Source organism: Phycodurus eques, chromosome 18 (genome assembly GCF_024500275.1).
Source record: "Phycodurus eques isolate BA_2022a chromosome 18, UOR_Pequ_1.1, whole genome shotgun sequence".
NCBI classification, from domain to species: Eukaryota; Metazoa; Chordata; class Actinopteri; order Syngnathiformes; family Syngnathidae; genus Phycodurus; species Phycodurus eques.
This window is the reverse complement of record NC_084542.1, coordinates 893062-911881: the sequence shown is the minus strand read 5'-3', so window position 1 is coordinate 911881 and position 18820 is coordinate 893062. Positions and strand designations below refer to the sequence as shown.

The 18820-nt window shown below is 46.0% G+C and overlaps 1 protein-coding gene across 5 annotated transcripts in view; it reads left to right on the top strand.

Moving 5' to 3' along the window:
- The window catches only part of map3k7 (mitogen-activated protein kinase kinase kinase 7), a 52888-nt gene extending 45381 nt beyond the window's left edge, over window positions 1-7507 (top strand). For 3 of the 5 annotated variants that reach the window (XM_061703999.1, XM_061704000.1, XM_061703998.1), the window contains 6 exons: window positions 539-619; window positions 1594-1661; window positions 2812-2914; window positions 4157-4218; window positions 4304-4419; window positions 5849-7507. In XM_061703999.1, the coding sequence (XP_061559983.1) occupies window positions 539-619; window positions 1594-1661; window positions 2812-2914; window positions 4157-4218; window positions 4304-4419; window positions 5849-6029 (611 nt within the window). In that variant the 3' untranslated portion in view covers window positions 6030-7507. Of the gene's footprint in view, window positions 1-425; window positions 620-1593; window positions 1662-2811; window positions 2915-4156; window positions 4219-4303; window positions 4420-5848 lie in introns of those variants that run through there. The other 2 variants (XM_061704001.1, XR_009770281.1) reach the window with 2 other exon arrangements.
- The last annotated feature ends 11313 nt before the right edge of the window (window positions 7508-18820 follow it).

Here is an 18820-nt window from a genome sequence, read left to right as displayed (position 1 = left end):
AATAGACACGATATAATTAATAATTATTATAATATATAATTTCATTATAATAATCAAGTATAATTATTAAGTATGACAGTCCATTCCATAATAGATTTTTATAGAAATAAATAAGTAGTACTTAGCATATTTCAGATAAAGATATGAACATTTACAATATAACAGGAAGTTTTGACCACCAGACTTTACCTCCGCAATAAGGTTTTTTTGTATTTATTATTTAGGCTTATTTATTATTTTTTTATTATTTAGGCTTCATCAGTAATATTGGTATCTCTGAATACCGAGAGGAGTGTTTGCTATGCGTTGTTTGACTGATTAGAATCCAAAATGACAGATCTGTATAAGGCAGAAAATATGTAGCTGTAAATGTTGACAGACGCTGCATCTGGAATGAATGGGATGCATGTTGCTGTTGCACAAAGCGAACTGCATGCGTCTTGGCCTGCCTTTCCAGTTCATTTGTCGGCTTCGAGTCATTCGTAGTCGGCACGCTTGTTGTGTGTGCAGCTGTATGCATGTGTATATGTTTTTGCAGCACGCCCGCAGTATAAACGAGGCCATCGTAAAACGGCATCATTTGGCACCATTCTGGATGTTCCCAAGATCGTCGTCACAGGTATAGCTGGACAGCTGGGCCTCCTGCTTGATTGGGTTGTGCTGGTTTTGGTCGAGATCTCGGGTTGCTATGTTCTGACTCATTCCTCTCCTGTGTGTCTCTCCTTCGCATATCAGCTACGTAATGTGAAAAGGGTTCATTATTACAGAGTTAAAGGGTAGTTAAAAAAAAAAAAAAAAAAAAAAGATCTTTAGGAGCTTGTCTCGGAGTTGCAAACACAGCTCCCTTTTATTGCTTTTAGAAAAAAATAGAACATGAGTTAGGATTGGAGCTTTCTCATGTCCTATCGTCTGTCATTTTGAATTGATGAAATGAGGTTGATAAACGCAGATCACGCTTAACTCGTGGCTTGCCTTTTTTTGTCATGGCTTGGCGGCAGGAGATCATGGGCAACAAGCTTATGTTTGTGCTTCGCATTGTATCTTGTCCTTGCTTTTATGTGGCACTTAAGACAAAACAATTGTGATCGGAACACCCAACTCTTTACACTCATTGACTTTGTCTGTTACCTCTCATTTTTGAGAGGAATGTAAATAATGTAAGGTGAAAGATGGATTTAGGACTTAGACAGCTCTGATACTGTATCTGTCCTGTTTGGGTTCTTGAGACAAATTCAGTACAGTGACTAAATGTGTCAGTTGACATTTTATGAAATTATAGGATATTTTGCACTGAATAGAATTTTCAATTTTACATTCAGTTGAAACACGACATCTCCCTGAAATAGTATTAAGGATTAAAGCCTGACGTGGGAGTGGATGTTTACCCCCACTCCCTCCCAATACCAACTGTTTAAAAAATAAATTAAAAAAAATAATAATAATAAATTCCACTCACTCCCACTCCCTCCCAATACCGAGTGGTTAAAAAAAAAAAGAAATAAATCCCGCCAAATCCAGTGTGTTCAGAAAAAAAATCCCTTTAAACAATAAATACGTCTCTGAGTTTGTCATTTTTCCCTTTGCTGTTCATAGCCACGTGTGAGCCTCAGAGGCGCCGCTCTGTGCAGGATTTGCCAGGCATTGGCACAGAGTCCACCCAGGTAAGTCAAACAATCACGGCTCGGTGAAACTTATGTATGGAAAGGAGGAGGATCTCTTCTTGGGTCTGGTTTCTCCAACATAAGGTGCAATCTCTCCTTGAACAAAAATGCTTCGATAATTGTCTAGGCCAATTTAATACAGTTGTGTGCATACGTTTACATACCCGAGCAGCATTTGCATTGATGTGTACCATTCTTTCGGAAAAAAAAAAAAAAAAAAAAAAAAAAAAACGTATTACGCTAAGCCACTTATTTGTATTTCAGTTTTTTTTTGGAGTTGTTTTTTTCCCACGGTAGTTGTGGATGAAATCCTTTTTGTCTACATGACTCTGACATGGTATCAACAGCATTATTGATTTCCCACTTCTGTAATAGATTTTGAACTCCACCGATGGGCTTTTCCAAATCTGTAGATCTCCTTTTTTGTCCTTTTCCTGATTTAGTGCAACTACCGTTTGTCCTTTGATAGTTCTTTTGCTTTCTCCATGGCTCAGTATTCAGGAAAGTCAGTGAAGCCCTTCGTGAAATGTGCAGCGGTCTCTCTAGAGCTTAGAAACTCATTGACGATGCAAAGGCGCTCATTATTCTTCAACCTAATAAAGCATTTAAACTTGTATATGTGTCAACATGTGTGCATACGGTATTATCAGGCCAAACATTCAAGGGTATGTCAAAATGTGATCAGCGCCATTTGGGGGATTTCAGTTATCCTTTTGATTTAAAAAGGGCATATGCCAATGTAGAGAGATGGTCGGTGATGATCAGTGTTTGGGTTATAGGCTTTTCTGAAAAATGCCTCGAGACGGCGACAACAGACTGCCCTATAATACACTTTTTTTCTTTTTAAAAAACAAAAATGAAGACTCAATACAGATAGAACGGTTGTCCCATTTGTCGTCGTGCTTTATATTTGTATCTGTAGTGGCTATTCATGGATTGTTTCAGTTGTTATATGACAGCGATTGCTTTTACACTCTCACTCTGAAAACAAGTAATGTGGTGGCTCATTGTCCGCAGCAGATATTTCCATTCCTTTGGCAAATGTATTGAGTCCATCTCAAATGGTTTTATCGTGGTTGCAACTTTTCTTTTGTCCTGTTTTTACACAGCCCTTGGGGAGATCATTGATATAGTTAATGTCCTCTTGCAGGGAAGTAGGAGCAGTAGCCGAGCTTCTAGTCCCAGTTTGAGGATGATGCCCACGCCTGAAAAGGCAAACAGCAGAGGTTACTTTTCTCCGGATGACCCCGCAGGTATTTTTTTTTTCATTTCTTTTCTTTTTTTTTCTTTTTTTTACAGCGGTAGCAGTTAATTTAAAAAAACGTATATGTGAAAGGCAAACTCACAGTGATGTAATAGTTTTTTTGAAAGGTTCCCTTCCATCCCTGTTTTATTATGTTGACAATCATTGATGTACTTTTATCTGGTTTGCATGATCATTTTGACTGGAAATGTCCTTTTTCAAGCTATTCACGTCTGTCTATTCTGTCTGGCATTTGAAACTTTTCTCTGATTCAATCGCTCATCTCCTCTCATTTAAATATGCAAAACAGCGTGTTTCTGATTGGTCCACACCACTGCACCCGGTAGTCTAGATAGATGTCACCCTTCGATGCCTAGTTCAGACTCAAATCCCTCACGAGTTTCATCATGGGAGTTGTTTATACACTCGGAACGCACATTCAAATGCAGTCTGTAAGTATGTTGTGTCTTAAAACAACACCTAACTACATTTGCGACTGCCAATGCAACCATGGTGGCTGACGCCTCAGCGGTCCCCCTTCAGCGGCGGCAGGAGAGCACTCCCACTGCACTGCGGAGAAGCGACCGTGGTGGCCCAGAAGGGCCCTCCCGCCAGGCACCGTGGTGACCACGGCGCTCTCTCTCCGTCCTGTGGGGAAGCCCTCGCCGCCGCCAAAGAGGACCAAGGACCGGCGCGGCGTGAGCGAGACCCGTGCCCAAAGTGTGCACAAATCACTGTGAAGCACTGGACCACTGGCCCACCAATATAGAACGTGAAGAACACCGGCCGAGATGCAAGGGTCGTAGCTCGTCCCTGTGAATGGAAGTGTTCGCCGGCTACGATGATTTGCAAGCCTCGTCGCTCCAGCCACCACAGCCACGTCAAAAATCACCCCCCAAAAAAACGTGTTGTTGTAAAACACAATATACAGTATGTATACTTTTATAGAGTATAATTTATGGCTCCGCAGCAGCTGAAATACCCGGAAATGCGGGTGGGTAACAGCCGCGAAGTGGTCAGGTATATGAATACATGAATATAGTTAGTAGGCTTTTGCCTTCAAGTGACCAACCGCATAGATGTCAACCTTAAACCATGTCAGACACACATTTTGACCTATATTATGCATAAAACAGTAGGGGGGGGAAATGGATTCTGATGGAAGGGCACCTTTAATAGTGGTGGCGCAGCAAGCAGATTCCTTCCGATTCAGTACCAATGCAGTCATGACAACTTCTTCTTCCTTTCATAGACACCAATGGCTCAGACAATTCAATTCCCATGGCATACCTCACCTTGGATCACCAGCTGCAGGTACACTTCATATCATGAGAAACGCATACGCAATATACATACTGGCAGCATTAGTTCTAACGACAGCATACACATCTTATTCCAGCCCCTTGCCCCATTCCCCAATTCGAAAGAGTCCATGGCAGTTTTTGAGCAACACTGCAAAATGGCGCAAGAATATCTGAAAGTGCAAACCGAGATTGCCCTGCTAATCCAGAGAAAGTAAGTACAGTAAAGCCATGCTTGCAGAAAGATGCAATGATCTCCCTAGTCAATGAGGCAAGGATATAAAAATGCAATAGTTTTGTTTTGAAGTAGTCTGCTGAACCTCTCATCATTGCTTCTCGCAGGCAATGTCTTTGTAATCTCCCATCGCCTCGTCCTTGTATCGTTGGAGCCGACATTTATCACTATGTCCGTCCGACCGAGTAGCTAGGGTTGTTAGCCCCACGCCGGTGTCTCGGCCTCAACCCGAGAGAACACCTTTGGGTCGATTTCGGGCGGACGGTGAGCCAGGCCTTCGCATCCGACCTCACAAATCTGCTCCTGAAAATTCCCCTCAACTCCTCCCAAGCCTTGTTGAAAGGCATATCCCGCAAGCGTTGAAGCCGCTATAGCGGCAGAGTGGAGACCCAAGTCGTATTCGAGCAGATGGATTTAGAATGGGATGTCACTCCAAATCATATGCGAGTCCAGGCAGGTGTGCGAATACCTTTGACACACAATAATAGTGTATTTTATAGCCTGTGTGTTCCTAGAGTGCTTGACTTTTGAGATCAGCACAATAAATTACATATTTTACGTCGGGTTTTTGTTTTTGTTTTTTTTAAGCAATTTAGCTTGGCTGAAGGACCATATAACCGGGTATTTCTTGTATTGTGTCATTCTGTAAATGAAACCGGCACTACCTTTTTCTATATTTATCAATTTATTGCCGAGACATATCACGGACTACAGGGGGATTGAAAAGTAGCTCCCTATTTTTAAGTACATCAGCCGGCAGTTTCTCAAGCCGTGTGGGACGGAAGACATAACTCCTCGTATTCGCCCTTCGACTTCTTCCAAAGTCGTCGGGTTGGACTGAAAGACTTGCTCCTCTAATCATGGGACATGCACAAATAAATGGGGAAAAATATTACAACATGTCAATAAATTCTAAGTATTTTGAACGGGGGAGCTACTTTACAATCACGCTGTATATGAAAACTGCAATTTACAAAAGCGATCACTATTTTGTCACTCCGAATGATTCAAAGAAAGAGGATAGCATAGAAAGTCTAAGCGTTGTGAGTTTTTCTGGTGGCGTGTTTGTTTTGGCAAAATATCCAGAACGCTCCTGAGAGGTGATGGATAGGGGTCGGCATGTCTGGTGTTGAGATAAGCGTTATACAAATTACGTGTATTATTATGATTATGATTATTGCTAATATAGAGCAAAAAAAGTCAACGCTAGTTACATGGCGCAAAAAGCACAACGGCCTTCCTCGTGTCAACGCCGTGGACTGTTCACAAATCAAAAAGACTGTGTGAACTACAATTTCAGATTGTTCCTAAACTTGGTAATTCGTAAATCGAGGTGACAATGTACTGGTCTACTACTACAAAGTTATAATTAAGAGAGCTCACGACATTTTCCTTCCCATCCGTGAAGAAAGGAACTCATTGCTGAACTGGACCAAGATGAGAAAGACCAGCAGAACACGTCCCGTCTGGTGCAGGAGCACAAAAAACTGCAGGAAGAGAGAGAGAGTCTGTCCACATACTACCAGAAGTGCAAAAAACAGCTGGAGCTGAACCGGGTCCAGCAACAGAAGCGACAGGGGACCTTGTGATGAGATTCCCCATCACAAATTTCGATATGTACTCCTGGCATCCAACAGAAACACAACACTGACACCCCAGTCCAGTCCAAAGCCGGTATGCCCTGCATGCCACACTGTAGTTCTCTGCCTTTGTCCAGCAGGAAAGTAGGTATCATCTGTGTGTGTGTGTGTGTGTGTGTGTGTGTGTATGTATATGTATATGTGTGTGTGCATGTATATGTATATATATATATACACACACACACACACACACACACACACATACTTGCACATGCTCACAGTTTAATCTGTGACTGCAGACCAAACCATCACTGCGTCCCAGATCCTTCTGGGCTTCAGTATGGCGCTTTGCTCCTCTTGCAGCAAAGTGTGACGGCAGGCCGGTGAGGGTGGTTTGTGTATTTGACATGTTGCTCTCAGGGCCTTTTTGGCAGACCAGTTTTTTTTTTTTTTTTTTTTTTCATTCCTCAGCATTCTCTGGTACCCTTTTAGCAGCCCATGGTGAAATCATCCTCAAAGAATGTGGGGGGGGGGGAGCAAGGCTGCTTTTCGGCAACATGAATGCGTGCAGAATTCGTGAAATGTGGAGGACGATCGCAACCTGTTCTACGACGTTTGTGCGGAAACCCTGTTAAGCAAAGGTTGTACGCCCGTATATCGACGGATTTATATTCAGCCTCTCCTTTTTCCTCTCAGCATTGTCCCTGGCAGACTGTGTTGAATTCCTCATTCAGTATTTGGTTTAAAGATGGATGTTTCTTAGACATACTTTTTGTTCCTGATAGAAAAGAACAACTCTTCAATGTGTGCACCTGGATGCAAAAATAAGACAAGCTGTTTGTATTTGACCCAAGAGTTGCTTTGATTACAAATGTTATTTTTTTTTGTGTCTTTTCTATTTTGTAGTTCTGTTTGGTTTATGACATTTTGTGGTGTGGGAATACTCATTAGGAGGCTAATAGAAGCCTATGCGTTTTTCAGTTCACGTGTTGCCTTGGAAGCTGCCTGCATTTTAAGTGCTTGACTTGTTTTGCGTGACTATTAGAGGACGCAAGATGAAAAGGCATCCGTGTCATGGACATTCGACGAAGCAGGTTTATTGTGTTGCAAGTCCGAGTGACATGCTTTCCTCTTGCTGTGCACCCATAAAAGACGACGGGGAACTGTACTGAAAAGGAGTATCGCAGATTTTATTTTTATTTTTTTTTTATTCTTTAAAATCCATAAATTCATATCCCTGAAGTATTTTTGCACAATCACTGTTTTATCTGTCAAGTACAAATCAGTCATTGTAATTTCAATAAGTTGGCAAGGCTAATTAAAAACAAAAACAAAAAAAACACAAAATGTAGTTTATGCACATCTATGAATGTTAAACACTTTGTGTCATGATTGCTTTGTTGATCCATTCATTTTACACACACACGTCCTCAGCATCTAGAATGTGGTTTAGGTGACCGTGAGACGACGTCATGAATAAACTCAATTGTGGAAAATGTTGGTGAAGGAAATCTGCATTCTTTTGCTGTTTATCTGAGACGCTTTTCCATCTGCTCTTTTATCCCGAGACTGATAGTTAGTATCTTATAAATCAGGTGCATAAATCTTGTCGAGGATTCTAATCTCTAAACGCAACCGCAATGGACCTGACAGTCGTCCAGTCCCTGCGGTTGCAAAACACCCCCACAGCATGATGCTGCCGCCACCACCACGCTTCGCTGTTGGGACTGTATAGGACAGGTGATGAGCAGGGCCTGGTGAAGAAGGCTCACAGTCGAGCCACTGCTCCTCCGTATTGAGAGGATCCAGATGAGGTGGCTCGGTTGTTGCGTATGTTAGTTGAATAAAAATGTAATTTAGGAGAAAAAAATAAGCCGGAAGCGATAGATGCGTTGCTTCCGGTTTAGCGTCATTTTAAGTTTAATCGTTAAAATCAAACTCTTTTCTCGAGTAAAAGGGGCAACCGTGTATAAAATTTAGAGTAAGTGACGAGAAACCTTTTTATCACTCGTAATCTGACGGTTGCTACACTTTATGAAATGAGAGTATGACTGTTTCTCTTCCTGCCTTTTTTTTTTTTTGTGGCTCGCTGGCGATTTCAGTCTCTCGAATTGTCGCTTTCTTTGTCACGTGGCGCCCGTCAAGCGAGGCGCTTGTCCGCTCTCCTCCTGCACCCGAGGCTGCTTCTCACAAGATGGTGGCCAAGCGATGGATTTGAATTTGAATTTGAATTTCGCTTGCTACGCTTTAAGAAATATACAAAGACTTGAAATGAAGCCAAAAGAGCCGACCACCGGATGTTTATTAGAGGCCCCCAAATAAAGGCGACGAAAGTACTGAACAGTTCCAATAAGACACGCGTTTATATCCACTCCATCCGGGACATGCCCGCCTCATTCTAAAACCCTCCCCTTGGTCTTGATTGGCGAAAATGGCATAGTTTCTAATTGTGTCACAACAGATCCAATGTCACGTTACCTCAGTTGTTAGTTTATGATCACCTCTCAGCACTCTTATTGATGTTTTAATACAATGAAGTCATGAAATACAATCATATATATATATATATATATATATATATTTAGTTTTCATGGTATCTGGTGCTCATTTAACTGGTGACGAAGAGTTTCTCGCTTTCTCGTGGTGTCTGTAATCGCGAGGCGGTCATGGCAGGTCGTGGCGTTCATCTCCCTCGTGGTGGCGCTCTTGGTCCAGTAGGCAGTGGGCTGATAGAACGGTTGACAGTCGTAAACAATCACATTTTGACACCTCTTGCTCGTTTAACCTATGTCGCGGACCTGCTGGCAACAATGAGACACTTTCAGACTCTCAGCTGTCACCTGCTGTTATTCGAGTAAGGATTACCAGAGTTTTGCCCAAGAGTCGGCACATTCCACTATTTAGATGTGATGTAATATTTTAAGAATTTTACATGAGCGCCACGAGTTGACTGTATTTCTGCAAACTTGAATGTCTGATGTCAACTGAACCGGATGAAATGTTTCACCCCGCGACACGAATGCCACATCGCAAATATTCGTGTTCCCAACAATCACATACTCTTGAAACATTCGTTACCGGGAATAAAGAGGATGGGCGTGTGACGAGGCAAAGCGGAACAACGCTCTCATCGGCTTAAATCCAATCATTAATATTTTATTCCACTGGTTTTAAACCACAAATTCTTCTAAAGTGAAATGCGAGTCGATAGGCGCGGTCTGTCTGCCTTCCGTTTGGTCAAAAGGAAGCGCTCTCTGAAGTGGATAAAAGGCCGAAGGTCCTTTGTCTCTGGCTCTCTCGCTCGCGTTGTTCCACCTGCCGAAGGCCCGGCCCGGGAAGCCCCCAACCTCTCACCACGAGCTGGTGGAGGTTGGGAGACGCCCAGCTTCCCTGGACCGCAGAAAACACCTTCCAACTCCCCAAAGCTACCCTTTTGGGTCAGGGGCAGTTTACGGACGAGGCACCGTCGGGAAGTAATTGCGGTGCGAGTTTTTCCCTGACCGCGTGGCAAGCATTGCCACTGCCAGCGCGCCAGCCAACCTGCACTTGAAGTGCGTCTTTTTCCCTTTCCTTCCTTTTGCTTCAAACCATTCCTCGTGAGCGCTCGTGCCAACCCCCGGAATGGAGGGGTTTCAGCGGAAGTTCCCCACCTATATGCGCTTTCAGCCAATTACATGCGACCAGGAGCCGCCACATTTGAAAGAGGTGCGCTAATGTCGCGTGGAACTTTTTCTAAAAAAGTAATCTTCCTTTCGGCTTGTCCCGTTAGGGGTCGCCACAGCGTGTCATCCTTTTCCATGTAACGCTATCTCCTGCATCCTCCTCTCCATGTCTTCCCTTACTGCAACCCAATTCCAAATATAAACGGAAAACAATGATTTGAAAATCATGTTCAACCTGTATTGAATTGAATACACGACAAAGACAAGGTATTTCATGTTCAAACTGATCAACTTTACTGTTTTTAGCAAATAATCATGAAATTAGAATTTTATGGTTGCAACACTTTCCAGAAAAGCTGGGACAGGTGGCAAAAAAGAACGGAGAAAGTGGAGGAATGCTCCTCAAACACGTGTTTGGAACATCCCACAGGTGAACAGGCTCATTGGGAACAGGGGGGGGTGCCGTTATTGGGTAGAAAAGGAGCTTCCCTCAATTGCTCGGTCATTGACGAGCAAAGATGGGGCGAGGTTCGCCTCTTTGTGAACAAGTGCGTGAGAAAATAGTCCAACAGTTTAAGGACAATGTTCCTCAACGTACAATTGCGAGGAATTTAGGGATTTCCTCATCTACGGTCCATATCATCATCAAAAGGTTCAGAGAATCTGGAGAAATCACTGCATGGAAGCGGCGAGGCCGCAAACCAACATTGAATGCCCGTGACCTTCGATCATTGCATGAAAAAAAACGACATCAATGTGTAAAGGATATCACCGCATGGGCTCAGGAACACTTCAGAAAACCAATGTCAGTAAATACAGTTCGGCGCTACATCCGTAAGTGCAACTTAAAACTCTACTATGCAAAGCAAAAGCCATTTATCTACAACACCTAGAAAGGCCACCGGCTTCTCTGGGCCCGAGCTCAATGAAGATGGACTGATGCAAAGTGGAAAAGTGTTCTGTGGTCCGACGAGTCCACATTTCAAATTGTTTTTGGAATTGTGGACGGCGTGTCCTCCGGGCCAAAGAGAACCATCCGGACTGTTATGGACGGAAAGTTCAAAGGCCAGCATCTGTGATGGTATGGGGCTGTGTTAGTGCCAATGATATGGGTCACTTACACACCTGTGAAGGCACCATTCATGCTGAAAGGTACATACAGGTTTTTGAGAACCCCATATGCTGCCATCCAAGCAACGTCTTTTTCATGGACGCGCCTGCTTTTTTCAGCAAGACAATGCAAAACCACATACTGCACGTGTTACAACAGCTTCGTAGTAAAAGAGTGCGGGTACTAGACTGGCCTGCCTGCAGTCCAGACCTGTCTCCCATTGAAAATGTGTGGCGCATTATGAAGTGTAAAATAGGACGACAAGGGAGACCCCGGACTGTTGAACAGCTGAAGCTGTACGTCAAGCAAGAATGGGAAAGAATTCCGCCTCCAAAGCTTCCACAATTCGCGTCCTCAGTTCCCAAACGTTTATCGAATGTTGTTCAAAGAAAAGGTGATGTAACACAGCGGTCAACATGAGCCCGTCCCAGCTTTTTTTGGAACGTGTTGCAGCCATCAAATTCTAAGTTAGTGATTATTTGCTAAAAACAATCATGTTGATCAGTTTGGACATGAAAAATCTTTGTAGTGTATTCCGTTAAATCTAGGTCGAACGTGATTTGCAAATCATTGTATTCTGTTTTTATTTATGTTTAACACAACGTCCCAACTTCAGTGGAACTGGCGTTGTACATGACGGATTGTGTGGTTCTGCTGTAGTTATAAGAGTGACGTTTCTTTTGAAATTGGAGCCGTGGGCTGTTATGTTTGAGCAGTTTGACAATGGACAATATTGTGGGGTTTTTTTTCCTCCTGCCTTCAGTTAAAAAGAAAAGTTATTCCCACATTATATCTACAGTAAATCAAGTTAAGCGCCATTGTTACCTTACCTTTACTTTTTGATTGTATTTGTTGAGGTTAATTTCCAGGGTATCTCAGCTGCCTCTGGGCAAGAGGCGGGGTACACCCTGAACCAAGTGCAGGGCACATATAGACAATCATTCACACTCGCATACACACCTATGGGCAATTTAGAGTCTTCATTCATACCATTTATCCCTCGCGAACAAAACACTCTTGTTTATCCTTGAAATAAAATGAAACAGAAATAACAAAATACGTAAACACTCCTGCATTTGTACTTCTGTAGACCTACATATACACTGTCAAATATACAAATAGCCACCGTTTTTAAGCTGCTTAAAAAATGCTTGTTGGGAAGCCCAAATGTAGTGCTTACCTCTTCGAACGACATGGGAGCCCCCTCTACAAAGCGATCTCCCAGTTTGCCGGTTTGCTGGCCAGTTTTAACGGGCGTACAACAGAGCTCGCCCCCATCTATGCTGTGAAGAAATCAAACATTATAGTCGTGAACTGTGCTGCTGAGTGCCAGTAACGGCAGTGGAGAAAATGGATGGATACGCGGTATTGGTAAAGCTAACCATCGTTCCAAGTCTTGAGATGTGGATTCCACGATTTGGTTGGAATTTATCATAACTATATTTTATAATTGGGCTACTATCTTTATTCCCAGGTATTTGAAGCCTGGTGTTATTTAAAAAGTAAATACTGTTCTGCAACATGATGATTTAGAAGCATTTATTTTAGAACCAGAGATATTTCCAAACTGGATGATAAGGTCCAGAAGTGCAGGTCAGGAATTATCTCGTTGTTTTAAAAACAAAATATCATCTGCAAATATGGCTATTTTCTGTTCTTTGCTGCCTACAACGATTCCCATCTTTGTGTGTATGTTTGTATTTATTTTTCTTACTATCCCTACCTATTGCTAATGGCTCAATAGCTAGGATACACAGGAATGGTGATAACGGTGACCCATGACGACAACCTCGTGTGATATGAAATGGTTTTGAAATAACTTCATTGGCCATCACCTCAGCTATTGGGTAGGAAAGTAATATTTGATCCATTGTGGGAAACACTTTCCAAATCCAAACCTGCTCATAACGTCAAAAAGGGAGGCCCACTCTATTTGATCAAAAGCCTTCCCTGGATCAAACGAGAGAAGTACTGTATCTTTTTCCTCTTTGTAGCTGTATAAAATATTAAAAAACGGAAGCCCTGTCGACCTTTTTTGAAACCATTCTGGTCTTTTTCTTCTTTTCCTTTGGGCTTGTCCCTTTCGGGGTGGCCACAGCGCGTCGTCCTTTTTCCGTGTAAGCCTATCTCCTGCATCCTCCTCTCCAACACCAACTGCCATCATGTCTTCCCTCACGACATCCATCGACCTTCTCTTTGGTCTTCCTCTCGCTCTCTTGCCTGGCAGCTCCATCCTCATCACCCTTCTACCAATATACTCACTCACTATTTCTCCTCTGGACGTGTCCAAACCATCGACGTCTGCTCTCTCTTAACTTTGTCTCCAAAACATCCAACCTCGGCCGTCCCTCCGATGAGCTCATTTCTCATTTTATCCAACCCGGTCACTCCGAGAGCGAACCTCATCATCTTCATGTCCGCCACCTCCGGCTCTGCTTCCTGCTGTCTCTTCAGTGCCGCTGTCTCTCATCCGTCCATCATGGCTGGCCTCACCACTGTTTTATAAACGTTTTTCTGTCAAACAACACACCTGACACCTTCCTCCACCCGTTCCGACCTGCTTGGACCCGTTTCTTCACTTCCTGACCACACTCCCCACAGCTCTGGACGGTTGACCCCAAGTATTTCAAGTCCTCCACCCTTGCTATCGCTTCTCCCTGCAGCCACACTCTTCCACCACCACCTCTCTCATTCATGCACATATGATCTGTTTTACTTCGGCTAATCTTCATTCCTCTTCTTTCCAGTGCATGCCTCCATCTTTCTAACTGTTCCTCCACCTGCTCCATGCTTTCACTGCAGATCACAATGTCAATTGTGTCCTCCTGAATCTGAGATTCGACTTCCCGACGGACCCTACTCTCCAGCACCCCTGAGAGAGGTAGGCTGAGGAGTGTGATCCCCCTGTCGTTAGAACACACACTCCAGTCCCCCTTCTTAAAAAGGGGGACCACCACCCCAGTCTGCCAATCCAGAGACACTGTCCCCGATGTCCACACGATGTTGCAAAGGCGCGGCGTGTCAACCGGGACAGCCGTACAACACCCAGAGCGGTTAGAATCTCATCCTCCCCAAGGGCCTTGCCACCAAAGAGCTTTTTAACCACCTCGGGGACCTCAACCCCAGAGGTAGCAGAGCCCATCTCAGAGACCCTAGACTTTGCTTCCTCATGGGAAGGCGTGTCAGTGGAATTGAGGTCTTCGAAGTATTCTCCGCACCGACTCACAACGTCCCGAGTCGAGGTCGGCAGCGCCCAATCCCCACTATACACCGTGTTGATGGTGCACTGCTTCCCCCTACTGAGACCGTGGACCAGAATTTCCTCGAAGCCATCCGGAAGTCATTCTCCATAGCCTCACCAAACTCCTCCCACGCCAGAGTTTTTGCCTCAGCGACCAACAAAGCCGCATTCCGCTTGGCCAGCCGGTACCCATCAGCTCCCTCAGGAGTCCCACAAGCCCAAAAAACACAATAGGACTCATTCTTCAGCTTGACAGGATCCCTCACCGCTGGTGTCCACCAACGGGTTCAAGTATTTGCCGCCACGAAAGGCACCGACTACCTTACGGCCACAGCTCCAGTCGGCCGCCTCGGCAATAGAGGCGTAGAGCATGGTCCACTCTGACTCAATGTGTTTCCCCGAGACGTAGATGAAGTTGTGAGAGGTGGGAGTTGAAACTCCTTCTGACAGGGGATTCTGACAGACATTCCCAGCAGACCCTCACAATACGTTTGGGCCTGCCAGGTCGGACCGGCCTCTTCCCCCACCATCGGAGCCAACTCACCACCAGGCCGTGATCAGTTGACAGCTCCGCCCCTCACTTCACCCGAGTGTCCAAGACATGCGGCCGCAAGTCCGATGACACGACCGCAAAGTCGATCATCGAACGGCGACCTAGGGTGTCCTGGTGCCAAGTGCACGTGTGGACACCCTTATGCTTGAACATGGTGTTCGTTATAGACAATCCATGGTGAGCACAGAAGTCCAATAACTACACCACTCGGGTTCTGATTGGGGGGGCCGTTCCCCACAATCACGCCCTTTCAGGTCTCACTGTCATTGCCCACATGAGCATTGAAGTCCCCCAGCAGAACGATGGAGTCTCCAGCGGAGGGAGGCTACCCCCTCGTCCACCGGGCTGAACCCCAACGTACAGGCGCCGAGCCGGGGGGCAATAAGTAGGGGCAATCTGCTCGGCGCCTCTCACCGTGGGCAACTCCAGAGTGGTAAAGAGAGTCCAACCCCTCTCAAGAGGACTGGTACCAGACCCCAAGCCGTGTGTGGAGGCGGGCCCGACTCTTATCTTATTGGAACTTCTCAACCTCACACACCAGCTCGGGCTCCTTCCCTGTCAGAGGTGACATTCCACGTCCCTAGCACCAGTTTCTGTAGACGGGGATCGGATCACCAAGGTCCCCGCCTTCGGCGACCTCCCAGCTCACACCGCACCTGACCCCTATGGCCCCTTCCACAGGTGGTGAGCCCATGGAGGACCACGTTGGTAACGTTTGCCACGTTACCCTTCCGGGCTGTGCGCGGCCGGGCCCCCAGGGTGCAGGCCCGGCCACCAGGCGCTCGCCTTCGATCCCCACCTCCAGGCCTGGCTCCAGAGGGAGCCCCCGGTGACCTGCGTCTGGGCAAGGGAAACCTCGATCCATTTGATTTATTCTTCATAGGGGATTTTGGAGCCGTACTTTGTGTGGTCCCTCACCTTGGACCTGTTTGCCATGGGTGACCCTACCAGGGGCGTGAGGCCCCAGACAACTTAGGACCTAGGATCATTGGGACACACAAACCTCTCCACCACGATAAGGTGACGGCTCAAGGAGAGGCTTTTCTGTGTCTGACAGGGATATTGAAAGCCAAAAGTAAGACTCCAGCAGATTGGAGTATTAACCTTGTATTTTGCTGACAAAGGCTTGTCTCTTTTCCTTCTGCCAGTGTTTGAAGCTGATCTCTAAATTGGGAACAATGACTCATTTCATTGCAGCGGAATGATGTCATCTTCCTTCCCCAGGCAGGTATTGTGAGATTTCGCTTCCCCTTGCCGTCACTGAACAAATTGGAACAAGGAAGACCGAGCGGTGTTGCCAGCTTTCTCCAACGTCCTTTTGTTCTGATAAGTGACACGCCGTCGAAGTAGGACAAGGCGACGGTCTCCGTGTGTCTGTCTGAGAAAGGCAAGCCTGTGCTTATTCGCCCTCTGTATTGGGTTGTTTTCACAAGTGTGACGGCTACCTTCCCATATAAAATGGTACTTGCAGTCCAGATCCATTACAATGGACCACCTCGATGTCTCGATTTCCTACTTTCCTGAGTTTCGGCTCCCAACCGTATAATTCTGCCATTCGGTCAAATGGCCCTAGCCAAACTGCTCCACCGTCACTCAAGTGCATTTATGAATGTAAGGCGGAGATATCGCTGCCTTATTGGATTGATTTATTGTACAAGGGGACATTGATTGTGTGCTTTACAATGCATCTATCGCAATGTCGCCATGGAAACCGGAAGACATAAATAGGCTAACTCTGGCACAGAGATGAAGTAGTTCTCGATCGTGGACAGTATTTAGGTTACCGTACCTTGTCTGTTGGTCTATGAATCGCACCGTGTTCTCGTCCCATTAATCACGACATCGCGTGGAACCACTGGTTGATTTTCAAAGTGGCGGCAGACAATGGCCTTGTGGAGAACAAATGAGGAAGTGAGATCCTTCGACTCTGGCAAGCAGGTTTTTTCTTTTTACGTCATTTTTGTTTTGCGTTGTGGAAACAGTAACAGCATACGTATGCTTTATAAGATCATCCCCAAATCAAATAAAGGTACTGTATATGTTGGTCCCAATTTGCAAACTTCTCAAGAGGACTTTCAGATGTGTGACTGGTCGATAGACGTAAGATTGCTTTTACCTATTGTATCTCCAGTGAAAGTGCATCCAGTCCGTTTTTTTTAGTTTTTTATTCCTTGCTTATTATGACAAAGCTTTTCAAGTGTTGCCGAGGTAGTGCGAAGAAAATGTCCTGTTGTTGCAGTAGTTCAATCACCTGCTGTGTCAGTGAGACAGCCATGACCCGAAAGGAGCAAGGTGAACGGCACGGTTTGGTGGGAAAGGGGGAGATGATTCGGCCATCCAGGGCTTTGACTTTCTTCGGGGATGGAAGTCGTCGGAGAGGGATTTGGAGCCGGTGAATTATTGCTTCGTGAATGAAGTTGTCATCGCCACCGGGATCTACAAGGCCAGTAATGGCGGTGATCTGAGCAGAAACTATAATGCGAGACGGGGAGGTTTGGCTCACCACGACGCTCTCGGTGAGCTTGGTCTTTTGATCGGCGGGGGCATGAGGAAATAAAGGGACCGGATTGACCACAGTAGATACGCAGCCGCTGGATGACTCGACGCTGACGCTCCTGTGGGTCTCGACGCGTTTTACCAATTTGCGTGGGCTCTGTGGGAGCTACGGGGAGTGACGGACGTGCGGGAGGCGGGTGAGAAGTTGACGGCGCGGTGCTCTGAGTGGGAGGATTCTTACATTCGCGGACCCTCCTCTCTCGTGCTCTCTCTCGCGGTCGGTTATCAAGCCGAATGGAAAGGGCGATGAGATCCTCGAGAGCGGCGGGCTCGTCCCGGACCGCGAGCTCATCCTTGAGTTGGTTGGTCGGAGAGGCCATTTGAAAAAAATCCCTCCGAGCGCCGCGTCGTCCCACCCGCATTCACCCGCCAATATCTGGAACTCAATGGAATATTCCGCTGCTGATTTAGCGCCCTGCGTGAGCGAGAGGAGGCGACGGGTGGCTTCTTTGCCCTGAACCGGGTGATCAAATACTTCGCGGAGTTCGGCGGAAAAAGAATCGAATGAACGAAGTACCCGAGAGGGGTTTTGCCACAATGAAGAGGACCATTTTGCTGCTTTGCCGCGGAGGAGGTTAGTGACATAAGCTACTTTGGAACGTTCGGTGGGAGATTGAATACGAGTGAGCAATGAAGAATAAACTGGCTACATGCACCTAGGTCTCCGGAGTAGGGCTCGGGCGGAGGGACATGAGATTCTTCGTACGGGAAGCGGGGTGACTCGGGAGGAGTACTTACAGGGGGTTGAATGGATTGCATCTGTTGGGAAAGGAGGCGGACCCGTTGCGAAAGGGAGTGGAGCGTTTCGGTGGTTTCTTGCGGGTTTTTGTCCTGTCGTCCAATGTGGGCGCCTTGGAGGCTTAGTGCGTTCTTCAGAGCCTCCGGAGTTGCCGGGTCCGTAGCGGCCTAAGTATTCCGTCACGTGTGGGGAGTAGCTGGACCCAAGAGCAGGCGGAGGCAGATGTCAAACGATCAACAGTTTATCGAGGAAAGGTTACGGGGGTGGTCCTGGATGTGTTGGCAGGCGGCTGGCTCGGTGGCAGGAACGACGTGGGTCAGCAACACGGGGGAGCACTGGGAACGAGGAGACACAAGCGACAAGGGAAGCGAGGAACAGTATAGCTTACTTGACATAAGGTGGGCCGCGGTACCGCTAGGAGAGGCTGCAATACTTGGGCGAGGGTTTCCGGGAACAGGCAGGCTTATATACACCGGTGGTGGTGAGGCTGACTGAAGACAGGTGCTGAAAACAGAGAGGACGCAAAGCGCCCTCCCGGCTCCAATACTGGAACTGCAGGGCAGAATGAGACACTTCCCATGTTAATTGTTTGTTATTAAGATGCTTTTCTGCTGCTCTAAGTATTATTTGTATTATTTCTCTTTTGGAGTTTATTCCCATTGTTGCATTCACAACACCTGCAATGAATGTCGTAAGTCTCTTGCTTTGCCCTCACCTGCTTGTTCTGGCTCATTTGGCCTCCTCGGCTTATTCGCCGCCATGTTGTTCTGTTTGTCACCCTGACCTGTTGGACCTGTGCCTCTTTTTTTCCATCACCTCGCGCCCGCCATACGCCACGCTGTGATTCCCACCACAATTACAACACTTGGGTTGTTTATCATTCCTGGGAATATCGCCCAGTTGTTTTTTTAAGGATCAAAGTTGGTATGACTCCTATC